The 14,854-nt window shown below is 63.4% G+C and overlaps 2 protein-coding genes across 3 annotated transcripts; both read left to right on the top strand.

Moving 5' to 3' along the window:
• Positions 1-9,622, top strand: CLCF1 (cardiotrophin like cytokine factor 1). Of its 2 annotated transcripts, none has more exons than XM_086613918.1 (3): positions 1-16; positions 6,971-7,137; positions 9,131-9,622. In XM_086613918.1, exons 1-3 carry the CDS (start codon positions 1-3, stop codon positions 9,620-9,622), a joined length of 675 nt encoding a protein of 224 aa, XP_086470044.1. The 2 variants fall into 2 exon arrangements, with proteins under 2 accessions (XP_086470044.1, XP_086470043.1); XM_086613917.1 differs by lacking the exon at positions 1-16 and adding an exon at positions 945-972.
• Positions 9,623-12,233: 2,611 nt separating this feature from the next.
• Positions 12,234-14,553, top strand: GLYATL3 (glycine-N-acyltransferase like 3). Its single transcript, XM_086612929.1, has 5 exons — positions 12,234-12,311; positions 13,017-13,124; positions 13,230-13,350; positions 13,936-14,056; positions 14,133-14,553. Exons 1-5 carry the CDS (start codon positions 12,234-12,236, stop codon positions 14,551-14,553), a joined length of 849 nt encoding a protein of 282 aa, XP_086469055.1.
• Positions 14,554-14,854: the final 301 nt, after the last annotated feature.

Here is a 14,854-nt window from a genome sequence, read left to right as displayed (position 1 = left end):
ATGGAGCTGAGAGCAGGTAGGAGACCCCCCCCCAAACCGTCCCCCGCTCCCCTCCGCCGCCCCGCACCGACCCCGCACCGGCCCCGCCGCTGCCACTAACAAAAGCCGTTCGGGAGCCAGAACCGGGGAACGAAGGGAGGGAGAAGGCTTGGGGGCAGGGGAAGGGGGTGTCCCCCTCCTGCCCGGCCGGCAGCACCCCGGGGACCCGCTTCCCTTCCCTCCCCACCGCTTATCCGAGGCGCCGGGACTCGGTTCCAGCCTCCCCACCTCTGCCCGGCGCCGGGACCCCCGGGGAGGGGATGGGGATGGCGGGGAGGAGAGGAGGGGGGAAATGAATGGAGCCCGCTCTTGTGTACAATTCCATCAAATACATTCTTGAAAGCAACCTGGTTCTGCTTAACACTTGAATTTGGAAAAAAAAAAAAAAAAAAAAAAAAAAAAAAAAAAAAAAGAGCAGCAAAGGAGGGAGGCAGCAGCTCGGCGAGGGTGTATGTGAGCTCGCGGAGGGTTTTTTCTTTTTTTTTTCTTTTTGTCTTTTTTTTTTTTTATTCTTGCATTCCTGGACACCAATCAAAAGAGCAAATCAAGGGAGGTGGAAGAAGGCGGGGGGGGGAAAGGCAGTGAACGAGGCAGCCGGAGCGTGGTGTGAACCATGCACACACACTGAAAAAAAAATAATAACCCACCCAACCCGGACAGCTTTTTTTTTTCTACCTAACACCCAAGCAAACACAAACCAAAACAAATAGGAAAAAAAATACCAAAAAAACCCCAACAAAAAACCCCCGATAAAACCAACCCCGAGCAAACGCAAGCAAGCAAGCGAGCCAGGGCAGAGGCGAGCAGGCAGGCTGGGCCGGCCGCTCGGGGCGCAGAGCGAGAGCCAAACCCTTACTTTGGGCTCTTCTCCACCCCCCCAGACCCTCCCATCCTGCACCCCGACTATGCTAAATGTTACTGGGGAGCCCCCAGGTAAGCCCGAGCTGTTGGGTGCTGCTGGCGGGGGGGGCCTTGCCTGTGCTCTGCCTGCCGTGGTTTTTCCTTTCCGAGCCGCTGCTGATTTTAATTTGACGGGATTAAAACGTCTGTCTGGCTTTGGGATTGATTTAAGACTTTCCCCTCTCTAGTTTTGGTGGGGTTTTGTTGTTTCCCCCCCCTCCCTTTTCTCTCCTTCCCTCTTTTCCATGCATGTTTGTGATTACCGGGGAGGGAACCGCCGCTGAGCACGGAGAATTAAACCCCAGGACTGACAGAGGGGAGGAAAATGAAAGTCGTTGGGATTTTGGGGGGGGGGAAGAGAGGGGGTAGGAAGAGTTATTTTTCCTGCCCGGAGTTGGATTTCGAGGTTTGCCTCTGCCTGCCTTTGCCGAAGTGGGTTGAGATTTCCTCCGGCAGACAGCAGCGGGATTTTGGGGTGTCCGGGGAATGTCGCTCTCTGGAGGGGACCGTTGCCCGGATGGTGGGATGGCTTTGTTTCTCCAGCCTGAGTGGCTTCCTTGAGTGTCCCGGGAGAGCTGAGGTGGTTGGGGGGCCAGCTGGCCCTGCGGCACACTGGGATCGGGGGCTTCTCGCCTGGAAATGACGGGGAAAATGCTGGAAAACACCCTTAGAAGGTCAAACTGTGGGTGCCGCAGGGCTCCCACCCGGTGGGACTGGGACCAAAGCAGCACAAGGCCGGCACCGAGTTTGGCTCCGGCTCCCACGGTGCCGGCGTGACACAGGACGGGCAAAGTGGGGCGAGTGCCAGGGAACCGGAAAAGCGAGGCCGGGATCCCCAGCGGCTCCATTGCCCTCCCTCGCCCCTTCCTCTCCCCCTTCCTGCGTGCCGCCGTGGCTGGTGGTCGTGGCCAGGGAGCTGGTGGCACAACCAGTACCAGGGCCTGCTGGTATGTCAGCAGGCATCCGGCACCAGGATGGGCAGGGAAGGGGACACCAAGCCCAGCACAGGAGAAGGAGCTGTGGGGCGAGAGCCCAGCCACCACTGGCTGCCTGAGCCTCGTTCCCCATTTTGGGCCATCGTTGGCTGGCGGTGGCCAAACCTTTTGGCCCCGCCAGGACTCAGGGACTCATAGGCACCGGTGTCCCGGTGCCTATTTAGCAGTCGTCGCGAGGGCACGGTGGCGGCGCACATCTGGGCTGCATTAGGCGCAGCCCGCGAGCAGCCTCTGAAGGGAAATGCGGAGGGCTCTGCTTACAGGGCCGGGCTGGCGGAAGATTTATGCCCTGCTAAGTGGCACGGAACCCCATAAATCACTCCCCCAGCCCCGCTCCTACCTGCCCAGCTGCTGCGGCAGCGCCCGGTTCCCCTTGTGCCACGGCGGCTGGTACCCTGCTGCTCAGTGCAGCGGACCTGCAGTCCCTTGTCCCAAGTCCTGGCAGGCAGACAGGGAGGTTCTCACCCGGCACAGATGGGACAGCTGGGCAGCAGCCGTCTCAGCTTGTGCCAGCAAGCCACCAGCCTGGCAGTGCCGTGGCCTTGAATGGCATGTAGCCCGTAGGGGATGGAGGTGTCCTGGGCTTGGCCAGGGTGATGGTGGATGTGGGGCAGCTTGGGCATCATGGCCTGGCTGTCCCGAGCAGGCATGGCACGCAGAGCTGCCGGTCCCACACCAACCAGGCTGGGCAGCATCTCCGCGGCACGGTGGTGGCTGCTGGAAAGGAGATGCCAGTAATAGCAGTGGGTCCGGAGGTACCAGGGGATGGAGAGAGACAGCAGGGCTCCTCAGTGCCACGTGGGATGGCACCAGGGGTCCCCTGCTCTGCCGGAGACGGGCCAGCCTGTCTCTGGCACTGGCTTGCTGTGGCTTCACCACCACACCGATGAAACACCCCAGAGCAATGCCGGGGGGAGGCTGGTGGTGGGCAGGGGCCGGGGGGCTGCACGGCTCCATGACCTGTGCTGGGAGGGGTGGGAAGGGGTCTGGGGGCACCTTGCATGGCTCATGGGTGCTGGCGGCGGTGGGTGCTGTGCCCGTGCTGGGACAGCCATGCCGGGCTGATTGTGCGTGTGGGGCAGCGGGGTCTGGTTGGGATTAGGGGCCTGCACCCCCCTTGCCGGCGGGGGTGTTTCCACTGAAGCCGGATGGGAAATCCAGGCCCGGCTTAATTACAGCCTCGCTGGAGCGTCCCGTGCACGGCTGCATTTATAAACACACGGAGGAGACAGGATGTAAACACTCAGCGCCGCGAGCACGGGCTGGGAGGATGCGGGGTGGGGGGGACGCGGGGCCTCGCTGGGCAGCCATGCGAGGACGAGGGTCCCGGCGAGGTGGGGACAGTGGTGGGCACCGGGAGCTGGGAGAGGGGTGGGATGGATGGGGTATAGGCAGGTGGCATCTGGTGGGGTGGGACGTGGTGGCTGTGGCCACTTGTGGGAGCTAGGACATGTGTGTCCTTCCCACCAGCGCTTGGGGTCCGCCGTGCCCCGTCGCGGGGCACACGCGGAGTGCGAGTATTCTCACGCTGCCTCCCCAGGGCTGCCCTGGTCACCTCCCCAGCCACAGCGGGGTCAAGCACCAGCAGCCTGGGGACACCAGGGTCTCTGTCCTCGTGGCCTGGAGCATCACCCGCTCCAAGCCCCACGGAGCCTGGCCACCGCATCGGGCTGCCAAACCGCCTGGTGATGGGGCTTTGGCCAGGGCGATGGCTGCCGCCTGCCTTGCCCGCAGGCACGGCTACTTTGTCCTTGATGCCACGTTCGTGCGGTCACTGTGAGACCCCCTGGACCAGGCTCTCCCCCTAGCGGCTGGGTGGGCTTGGGCTCTGCTCACCACTGGCCACTGGCCCATCAGATACAGCAGCTCCTGCCGTGGTGCTGGGGGCCGTGGGGCGGATTCGGCTCTGTTTTCTAACCGAGGGGGTTGCTGTGGTGCGGGGTTCCCCCTTCCCAGCTGCCACCCCCGCCCTGAGAGCCACTTTGCATGAGAATTTCAGGAAAAGCAGCTCTGGGCGTCTTGTGGTGGCTCCTGACCTCAGTGCCTCTGCCCACAGCGTGCCCGGGGAACAGCTCACCCGCCACCGCGCCTGCACTGCCACCTCGGCCGCTCACCGGGAGGTCTGGCCAGTGCTGGCTGCCCACGCTGGCAGGGGAACGGGTGGCCCGCGGGATGGCGGGAGCCCCACCGGTGCAGCCGTGGCTCCGTGCGCATCCATGCCGTCACGTGTGCGAGGGATGCCTGTGGCGCCACTGCTGTGTCTCGCCACCCTGCCAAAGCCCCTTGGCGTCGGCAGCACGGGTGCCCACAGTGCTGCCCGGCACTGCACAGGGGGTGCCTGGTGCCGTGTCCCCGGCTGCCCCAGCTTGCCGGCTGCCCCCGGCGCCCAGCGGGTGACCCCAGGCCGCCGCACCGTGAGCTGCTTACGTGGGCTGGGACGTCCTGGCCACGCTCCAGGGCCGGTTTTGAAACCCTCGGGCTCTTCCTCTCCGACGTCACCGGGATCCAGCTGTGCTGGGCCCCGCGCCTCCCTCCTCCCTGCCGCCACTGCCACTGCCATTGTCTGTGCCGGTGCCCAGACGTTTTCCACTGGGTGTTGAAGCCTGTGACCAGGGTGGGCAAGGGAGAGCGGCTGGGCCATCGCCACCATCATGGTTGTGTCACTCACATGCTTGTGCCGTGGGCACTGCTGCACCATGGCCACCGCTGTGCCACGGCCACCGCCGTGCCACGGCCACCACCGTACCACCTACACGGATGTGCCATAACTGTGCTTGTGCCATGGCCACCGCTGTGCCATAGCCATGTCTGCGCCATGGCCACCGCTGTGCAACGGCCACCGCCATGCCACCTGCATGGCTATGCCATGCCCATGCCCATGCCACCGCTGTGCTGTGGCCACTGTCGTGCCACAGCCATGCGTCCCGCCATCTCCTGGCCCTCAGCCATCCCCCTCCCTGTGCCCTTCCTCCCTCCTCCTCATCCTCGTGCTCCTCCACCTGCCTGGGACTGCCGGTGACTCCATCCCCATCCCTCCCCTGCCAGCCCCGACCGCCTCCTTACGCCCCCAGCCCGGTTCCCCCGTCTGTGTTTGATTTGGCCGCGTCATGGCCAGGGCTGGTGTAAATCCTGCTCTGGAAACTGGAGCCGGCGGCGGGCGAGGGTCCGGCCAACCCAGCAGTGCCGGGGCTTGGCCAAAGCAAACAGCCGGGGGTGGGTGAGTCACCGCGGCGTGGCCCCCCCGGCACCCGTCCCACGCACACTCGCACGCAAAGCAGGACAGTGGCACGTTCCACGTGCCGGGATGCACCGGCACGCCGGGCAAGCAGCTACAAGTGCCCACCGCGGGGCACGACGGCGTGTCGGGGCACCCAAGACGAGCTGGCAGCGTGCGTGCACTGGCATGCGCCGTGTGTCACACGCAGGCACTGTGCGTCATACGCTTTCGTGGTGTGGCACAACTGCGTGCTGTGTCACGCGCGTGCATGGTGTGTTGCACGCTCATGTGGTGTGTCATGCATGCATGGTGTGGTACACATGTGGCATGTTGTGCATGCACAAGGTGTTGCACACTTACATGGTATGTCGTGCATGCATGGCATGTCACACACATGGTGTGTCATGCATGCACAGGGCATTGCACACACACAATATGTCATGCATGCGTAGGGTGTTGCACACTTACACGGTGTGTCGTGCATGTATGGTGTCACACTCAGCATGTCATACATGCACGGGGTGTTACATGCTTACACACGATGTCATGCATGCACAGGGTGTCACACATCTTTGCAGTGCATCACATGTGCACAGCATGTCACACACCTGCATGGTGTGCATCGACACACTTGCATGGCGTATCCCACGCATGTGCAGTCTGTCGCACACCCGTGTCCTCCACAGCAGCCCTGCACGGTGTGCGGCACACCTATACGCTCCATCACACGCCCACGCGGTGCCTTGCACACCCTGGGGTGCGTCGCCAGTGCGTGTGCCGCATCACATGCCCACTCGATGCTGGGAGCAGCCGTCTCTCCGTGTCAGACGCGGAGGCAGCCACGTACCCGCCGCAGTGGGGCTGGCACGGCCAGAGCCGGCGTGTCCCCGAGGACCCTCGTGCGTCACCGGTGCTTGGCCACTCCCGGGTTCCCGAACCTCCCAGCGATGTGTGACGGAGAGCGGTGACGCGCGAGGGCACCGCAGGGCTCCCACTGGCCTTGCCTTCCCGGGGGGGGCTGCCCACGCCAGGACCCCCGCCGAGCCCTGCGGTGATGAGCTGTGCCGGTGGCGGGGCCTCCCACTGGAGAGCTTGCCGGGAAGTCCGGCTTCGGCGTGCCGAGAGATGCCAGTTGGCCAGAGCGTCCTGGCCGTGGGCTGTGACCTTTGCCGGAGCTCATCAGGCCGCCCTGACGTCAAAGGCGATGACGGGGACCCAGCCGGCGGTTTCCGGCAGCCTCGGCAAAGGTCACCTCATGCCCCGGCCACCCCTCGGGGTCCTGGACCTGCCCCGTTCCTTGCAGTGCGGGGTGGCCAGGGGACTCCGGGGCTGCCGGCAGCCCCGCGAGATGCTTGTCCCGCTCTGGCATCGATGGTGGCTGAGTCGCCGTGCCCAAATATAACCCGGCCGTGCCGTCCCGGCGGGAGCGCCGCAAGCTGCGCTCGCTCCAGACCATATAAAGGATTGTTGCTGCAGCCTGCCAAGGGGAGCCCGGGCTCGGCGGCCAGCAGGGCAAGGAGGGGGGTCCCCGCTGCACTGGCTGTGCTGGTAACATCCCACTGATGCTCCCAGTGCTGCTACGGCCATGCCCAGTGCCAAGAGATGCTGGTGTGAGCGCAACCCTTCTGTGCCTCAGTTTCCCCACTCGCGCAGTCAGGCTGCTTGGCAGCATCCGGAGCAGCGGCAGTGCCGGGGTGGGGGTTCTGCCTGCCACCACTGTGTCCCTGTCACCCCGTGCCAGGGTGAGTGGAAAGAGGGGTGTTGCCCCCCCACCCCGACTCTGGTGTCCCCCTCACCCTGAGGTGCCATGTCCCCGCAGGAGACTCTTGGGGGATCTTCACATTCCTGTGTGCTGCGCTCTGCAACCTGCCGGCGCTGCCGGCCCTCAACTGCACTGAGGAGCTGGGCGCCGGCCAGTCCATCCAGAAGACCTACGACCTCACCCGCTACCTGGAGCACCAGCTCCGCACCCTTGCCGGCACCTATGTGAGTAGGGGGTTCACCCACACCGGTACCCCTCACCCTGACACTCCCCCTCCTTCCCCCATGGCACCCAAGAGGGGATGGTGTGTCCGGTCACCCTGTCACCATCTCTCCTGAGAAAATGCTCTGGCTGGTCGGGGCTCCTCTGAGCAAATACACCCTGCCGGAGTCCTCTGCCCACCCACTGCCTGGCACTGCACGCCCCCAGCAGCTGGCACCCAGCACACATGGCAAGGGTGGGAGGGGACAGGGGGGCATCCCCGTGGTGAGGGGAAGGGAGGGGAAGGGAGGGGAAGAAAGGGTCCCCCCCACCATTAGGACCAGCCGGGGTCCCCCTGTCTGCGCACACAGTGAGTGTGCACATGTGTGGGAGCGGGCTTGTGTGCACGCATGTGTGTGCCTGCACATACGTGTGTGCATGTGCACTGGTGTGCCTGCACATGTATGTGCATTAATGTGCCTGCTTACATGTGCCTGCACATATCTGTGCATGTGCATTTAGTGTGCCTGAACATATATGTGCGTGTGCATCAGTGTGCCTGCACATATGTGTGAGCATCAGTCTATCTGCCTGCATGCCTGCATACCTGTGTGCGTGCGCATCGCTCTGCCTGCACATACATGTGCGTGTCTGTGCATTGATCTGGCTGCACACATGCATGCACACCTTTGTGTGTGTGTGCGTGCATCAGGGTGCCTGCACACGTGTGCCTCTACATGCATGTGTGCTGTGCATTGATGTGCCTGCAAGACACACGTGTGCTTGTGCATCAGTGTGGCTGCATGCCTGCCTGCACATACACGTGCATCACTGTGCCTGCACACACGTGTATGCGTGTGCTTGCACAAGTGTGCCCGCAACACGTGTGTGCTTGCGCACTGTTATGCATGTGTGCCTGCACATATTTGTGCATCAGTGTGCCTGCACATACATGCATCCATGTGCATTGGTGTGCGTGCAAATGCTTGCTTGCAGACACACATATCTGCACATACACGTGCATCCCTGTGCCTGCACACACACGTGTGCGTGTGCATCGGTGTGCTTGCACATGCACGCACGCCTCGCTGCTCCTGCACACGTGTGTGTGCCGTAACACGCCCTGCGTTTGCCAGTGACGTGTTGGTGCTCACGCGCTTGCATCCGTGCCGGCGGCCAAGGAAATGTCTCATCGGCCGAGGGCAGAGGCGGCTCCCGGGTTCTTGCCTTCGGCCCAGGGTGCAGGCAGGGGTGCGGGCATCTGCCTCTCCCTGCCCGCCGGCAGCGCCAGCTCATGCGGAGGTTCTCGTGCTCCCTCCTGGTGCTGCCAACTTAGTGAGGAGGGTGATCCTCACCTGGGGGATTTGGAGGCTTGGGATGTGATGAGCACATTTCCCTGGGGGACATGGTGGATATGGTGGGCATGTTCAGCCGAGAGACATGGAGACCTGGGACATGAAAGGGAAGGGGACATGGTTGACGTGTCCAGTTGGGAGACATGGAGACCTGCGATGTTGGGGACATGGAGACTTGGGATGTGGTTGGCATGTTCACCTGGGGGACATGATGGATATGGTGGGCACATTCACCTGGAGAACATGGAGACTGGGGACATGGTGGCATGGAGACCAGGGACATGAAAGGGAAGGGAACGTGGTGGGCACGTCCAGCTGGGGGACACTGCGACCTGGAATGTGGATGACGTGGAGACTGTGGACATAGTAGGCAGGGGGACATGGAGACCTGGGACATGATGGGAAGAGGGACATGATGAGCAGGGGAACATGGTGTGCAGTGGGACAGGGAGACCTGAGATGTGTTGGTATGTCCAGACTGGGCACATGGAGACCTGGGATGTGGGGGGCACGGTGACTGGGGACATGGTGGGCAGGGGATATAGAGACCTGGGAGACATGGAGGGTGGAGATCTGATGGGAAGGGGGATGTGATGGCCATGGTGGCCATGGAAACTTGGAACAGAGACCCCTGACACCCCATTCCCCCAAAACCTTGCAGCTGAACTACCTGGGTCCCCCCTTCAATGAGCCTGACTTCAACCCGCCGCGGCTGGCGCGTGCCGAGCGGGTGCCCAGCGCCACAGTGGACTTGGACCTGTGGCGAGGCTTGACCGACAATGCCCGCCTGGCTGCCAACTACCGCGCCTACAGCCGCCTGCTCTGCTACCTGCGGGCGCTGGACGGGCAAGCGGCCACTGCCGAGCTGCGCCATCGCCTCGGCCACTTCTGCTCCAGCCTCCAAGGTTTGGTGCTCAGCATCGCCGGTGTCATGTCTTCCTTGGGCTACCCATTACCGGTTGGTCCTGCTGGACCCTCTGCGCCCCCTGGCACCGCCGGAGCCCCCAATGACTTCCTCAAGAAGATGGATGACTTCTGGTTGCTGAAGGAGCTGCAGACCTGGCTGTGGCGCTCGGCCAAGGACTTCAACCGCCTCAAGAAGAAGGTGCCGCCGGCCGTGGTCACGCTGCGCCTGGAGGCGAGGGACTTCTGAGCAACCCCCCAACTGGGACCAGGATGGGGCTCCTCACCTCGACAGGCCACCACACATCCCCACCGCCACCTCGCTGTGCTTTGCAGGATGGGGCTCCTGACTCAAAGTGCCACCCAAACCACCCATGTCCCCTCTCCATCACCACACTGTGCCTTGAGAGATGGCGATCCTGACCCCAAAGTGCCACCAAAGCCACCCATGTCCCCTCTCCATCACCACACTGTGCCTTGAGAGATGGCGATCTTGACCCCAAAGTGCCACCAAAGCGCCACCAAAGCCACCCCACAGCCCCACTATCACCACAGTACCTTAAGAGATGAGTCACTTGATCCCAAAGTGCCACCAAGCCACCTCACATCCTTCACTTCACTGTGCCTTGAGAGATGGGGAACCTGATCCCAAAGTGCCACCAAAGTCACCCATGCCCCCTCTCCATCACCATGCTCTGCCTTGAGAAATGGGGCTCCTGACCCCAAAGTGCCACCACAGCCACCCTACAACCCCCTTCCATCACCACGCTGTGCATTGAGAGATGGAGATCTTGACCCCAAAGTGCCACCAAAGCCACCCTACATCCCCACCATCATCACATTGTGCCTTAAGGGATGGGGCTCCTGACCCCAAAGTACCACCAAAGCCACCATGCATCCTCATCATCACCTTGCTGTGCCTTGAGAGATGGGTCTCCTGAACCCAAAGTGCCACTAAACTCACTCTACATCCCCACCATCATCACAGTGCCTTAAGGGATGGGTCTCCTGACCCCAAAGTGCCACCACAGCCACCTCGTGCCAGCACTGTCTGTGCCTTGAGGCAGGGGACGGTGCCACCACGGTGTCCCCACCGCCGTGCTGCGCCCGCCCTGCTGGTGTCCCCTCGGGACTGTCCCAGCACCCGTGGGGCTGGGGAGGCCACCAGTCTCCTCCCCCTGCTCCATGGCAGCAATAAACTCCACCCCCAAGGGCTCCAGAGTGGGTGCAAGCCCCGCCCACCCTTGAAAGGACCAATCCCCCAGTGCATAGGAATAGGCCCCGCCCCATCCATCAGCAAGCCCCGCCCCAGGAGCAGTAGGCTCCACCCCTCCCCGGACGGCAACAAGCCCTGCGTAGCAAACCCCGCCTCCTTCCTACAACAGGCTCCGCCCCCTGTTGCCCAAGCCCCGCCTTGTCTTTGGTTGCCGAGCGATGCACAGGCCTCCTAGGAGGGTGGGGCTCTGGGCTGTGGTGGGCGGGGCCAGAGGCGGGGCCCCAGGGCGGCTATCCCGGTGCGTCTATGATTGTTTATTTATTGGAGATGTTATTTATTGGGGTATTTATTGCAGAAGATCTATTCTTGTATGAACGAATAAAAGCCTTTCTCCAGCGCTCCCCTGCCCTGCCTGCGCCACATGGCAGGAGGGGCCTAAGGAGCCAGTGCCTGCCATCAGTAGGAACCAGGGTGAACAAGGAGCTGCCTCAGACTCAGAGCTCGGGGGTGGGGGGCTGAGTTGGGTGTTCTCCCCTGTATAGGGGCTAGTGAGTGGGGAGCCAGGACACCCCACCTTATGCCTCCCCTTTTACCCCCACACCTCCATCCTTGGACATCCCGAGCCCAGGGCACCCCCATCCCAGGGAGGGTACCCCAGCATCGGTGCCCACGGTATGTGTTTGGGGACACTCCTGTGTCACCCAGGGATGTGCTCAGAGACCTTTGACACCTGGGGATGTGATTGGGACATGGACCCCCCATGTCACCTGGAGATGTGCTTGGGGACCTCTGTGCCACCTGGAAATGTGCTTGGGGACACCATCATGTCACCAAGGGACCCTGTGACACCCAATGATGTGCTCAGGGACCTCTGTGCCACACTGGGCTGCAACTGGGACCCCTGTGCCACCCAAGAATGTGCTTGGGGACACCTGTATCACCCCAGGATGTGCTTGGGACCTCTGTGCCACCCAGAAATGTGACTGGGGCCTCCAGTGCCATCATGTCGCCAGGTGCCCCTGAACTCACTGCACACGGGGCTGGGGGGGCTCAGCAGTCTCTGGGGTCCCTGTCACTGACATGGCAGGGGGGAGGCAGAGGGGTCCCCATGGTCCCAGTCACTGGCAGGGTGGCACATGGGCTCTGGAGGTGGCCTGGGCACGTCAGGATCACCATGGCCCCGTGGCTGTGGGGCAGATGGTGACACAGAGGATCCCGGGGCTGTGGGGCACTGGTGGCCTTACAACAGGATGTCCCATCTGAGCACGCACTCCCCAGGAGGCCACATGGTTGGCAGGGCTGGCCCCATGCCTGGTGGGACGGATCCTGCCCCCTCCCTGGGCAGGGGGCACTCGCTGATCCATGACAGCTGGTGGCAGCTCTGGGACCCATCGGTGTCACCACCTGCTCCACAGAAGCAGGGACCTGCTGGTGTCACCACCTGCCCCACAGTATCCAGGCGTCCAGCCCCACAGGACCTCCAGGACTGCTGTGGGGTGAGTGCTGGAGGGGCTGGGAGCCCCCGGGGCTGGGCACCACGGAGCCTCTGCAGGGCCTGGGGACAGGGACCAGGGACGGGAACAGGGACGGGGTCTCCACCTGGGGGTCCCGTCCCTCTGTTATTGTAGGGTCTCTCAGCAGGACCATGCTGATCCTGACGTGCCCGGCCCAGATGCAGCGCCTGGAGCAGACCCTGCGGAGGAGCTTGCCCCTTGCCCTGCCGGTGACAGGGGACCCGCTGTCAGCCCTGCCCCATGCCATGATGGGACACCCCATTGTCACTCCTGCCCCACGCCATGACGGGGGATCCACTGTCACCCCTGCCACACGTCATAACAGGGACCCCAGCGTCACCCCTGTCTCTTGGCCCTGGTGATGGGGACCCCAGTGTCACCTCCCCACCAGGGACAGGGACCCCAGTGTCACCCTCTGTGTCCACCCCTCGGGTGTCCCAAGTCCAGGACAGCTGCCCCCAGGGAATCGCCCAACCCTAGTGCTGGCTCCAAGCCCACCAGTCCCAGCCCAGGTGGACTCTGCCCCAGCCAATCCCAGCCTGGCTTGGTTCTGAGCCAGACAATCCCCTTCCAGACCCACAGAAACCAGCCAATCGCCTCCCAGATCCCCCCCATACAAGCCAGCCAATCCTAACCTAGGCAGTGTGCAACGCAGCCAATCCCAGACTTCCTGCCTGCCCCTCCCCACTCCAGCCACGCCCCAACTCCATTTAGCTCCACCCACTTGCTGGCAGCCTGGCTTTAGGCACCGCCCCCTCTGCCCTCACCCCACTGAGCCCCATGGGGCGAGGGTGGCTCACTGGTGGGACACAGGGCGCTGTGGGGTGCACCCGCACTGTGCCAGCTCAGGGAGCCCCGGGGAGCCCCCAAATATGCCCCCGCACTGCCCCAAGCTCTGACCCCTCTGCCCGCAGGTCTACGGGGCCGTGATGAACATGAACCGGGGCAACCCGGCCAAGTTCGAGGTCGTGGTGGACTCGTGGCCCGACTTCGGCGCTGTGTTGGCACGGCGTAGCAGAGAGGTGGCCGATGGGGCCGTGGGCTGCGGGGAGGGGTGGGCACGGGTTGGGCACACGGTGCCCTGGCACATGCCAGATGGGCTCAGGATGCCCCTGGGTGCCCCGCAGATGCCGGTGGATGATTGCTACAGGAACATGAATGCAGCTTTCTACCGGGACGTGGGTGCCTACCGGGCGCTGCTGGATACCCCCGGCTGCCTGCGCTGGGACACTGCCTTCCACATCTTCGGTGGCCTGGGGGGCACAGGGGTCCTGGGGGGGCACTGGACAGCACTGCAGGCAGGGATGACATGTGCCATGGGTGGGAATGAGGGGTGCTGGGCAGCACCAGGAGCATGGGACGCTGGGGAGAGACGGGGGTGATAGAGGGGTGAGGAACTGGAGGCACTGGGAGGTGTTGGTGGAATGAATTAGGGGGACTGGGGGACACCAGCAGCAGGTTTTTGGGTGCTGGGGGCACTGGGGTGCATGACTCGGGGTGCTGGGGTGGGCACTGGGGGTAGGGGTTTGATGGGTGCTGTGACTGGGAAGCATTGGGACCCGACTTGGGGTGCTGGGGGGCACTGCAGACAGGGATGAGGTTAGTGGGGGCACCGGGGGCCACTAGGGAGCATTGAGGTTGGACTTGGGGGTGTTGGGGGGCACCAGCGGCAGGAATTGGGGTGCTGGGCACACTGGAGCAGGAACTGGGCTACTGGGGATAGAGACTGGGGTTGTGGGTAGCCCCTGGGGACACTGGGGAGGGCACAGCCAGCGTGCTGGGGTCAGAAAGGGGGGGCTGGGGGAGCAGGACCCCTGACCGCACTGTCCCCAGGGCTGCAGGAGGGGGTGGCCACGGTGTCACAGGCCATCGCGGGGCCCAAGGGCGTCGAGCTGGAGGTCACCAAGTACTACACCTACCATCACCCTGACCCCAGCATGATCCCCGAGCCCCGGTGAGCCGCCCTCCCGGCCACCGCCCGTTGCCGGTAGCACCTGCCGGTCCCCGCTGACAGCCGCCCCTCGCTACAGGCTGGCCCCCGGCGTACGGGTGGGCTCGCTGAGCCTGGCGCACGTGGATCTGCTGAACGAGACGTGGACGTATGGGGGCAATGCACGCAGCCGACGGTACTTGGCAGAGATGCTGGAGCTTTTCCCCAACGTCTGCCTGAAGGATGCCAGCAGGCAGCCCCTGTCCTGGGCCCTGACCGATCCCTTCGGGACAGGGACCCACGGTTACACCCTGCCTGCCCAGCGCCGGCGTGGTTACATGCGGGCAGTGCTGACCCTGGCTGCTCAGCGGGCGCAGGCCCGTGGTTTCCCCAGTTTCGGGCACACGGCTATGGACAACACGCCCATACAGCGGCTGCAGGAGGAGCTGGGCCACCAGCGACTGCCCGGGCGTTGCTGCTTTGTCCTGCACAACCCCGGCCTGGGCAGGGCTGGACCCTGAGTGTCCCCCACAATGGGGCAGGGAAGTGTCCCCTCCCCACATGATGGGGCAAGGAAGAAAACCAAAGCCAAAAGCAAAAGCAAAACCAAAGAGCAGTGTGGACTCTCTGATCTCTGCTATAGGGTTGTGTCTCCCTCCGGCACCAGTTTTCTCGCACTTGGCTGGGCACCAGCTGTTACAGCCATGACCTGGTGTGGTGTCACCACCGAGGGACACAGCTGTGTCCCCGGGGAGTCACCCCATCCCTCTGTGCCGGGACACGCATCACGGCCCCGCCCTGGCTATTCTCAGCCCCCCCCCA

This window comes from Tauraco erythrolophus, chromosome 6 (genome assembly GCF_009769465.1).
Source record: "Tauraco erythrolophus isolate bTauEry1 chromosome 6, bTauEry1.pri, whole genome shotgun sequence".
Taxonomy (NCBI): Eukaryota; Metazoa; Chordata; class Aves; order Musophagiformes; family Musophagidae; genus Tauraco; species Tauraco erythrolophus.
This window is presented reverse-complemented; position numbering and strand designations above follow the sequence as displayed.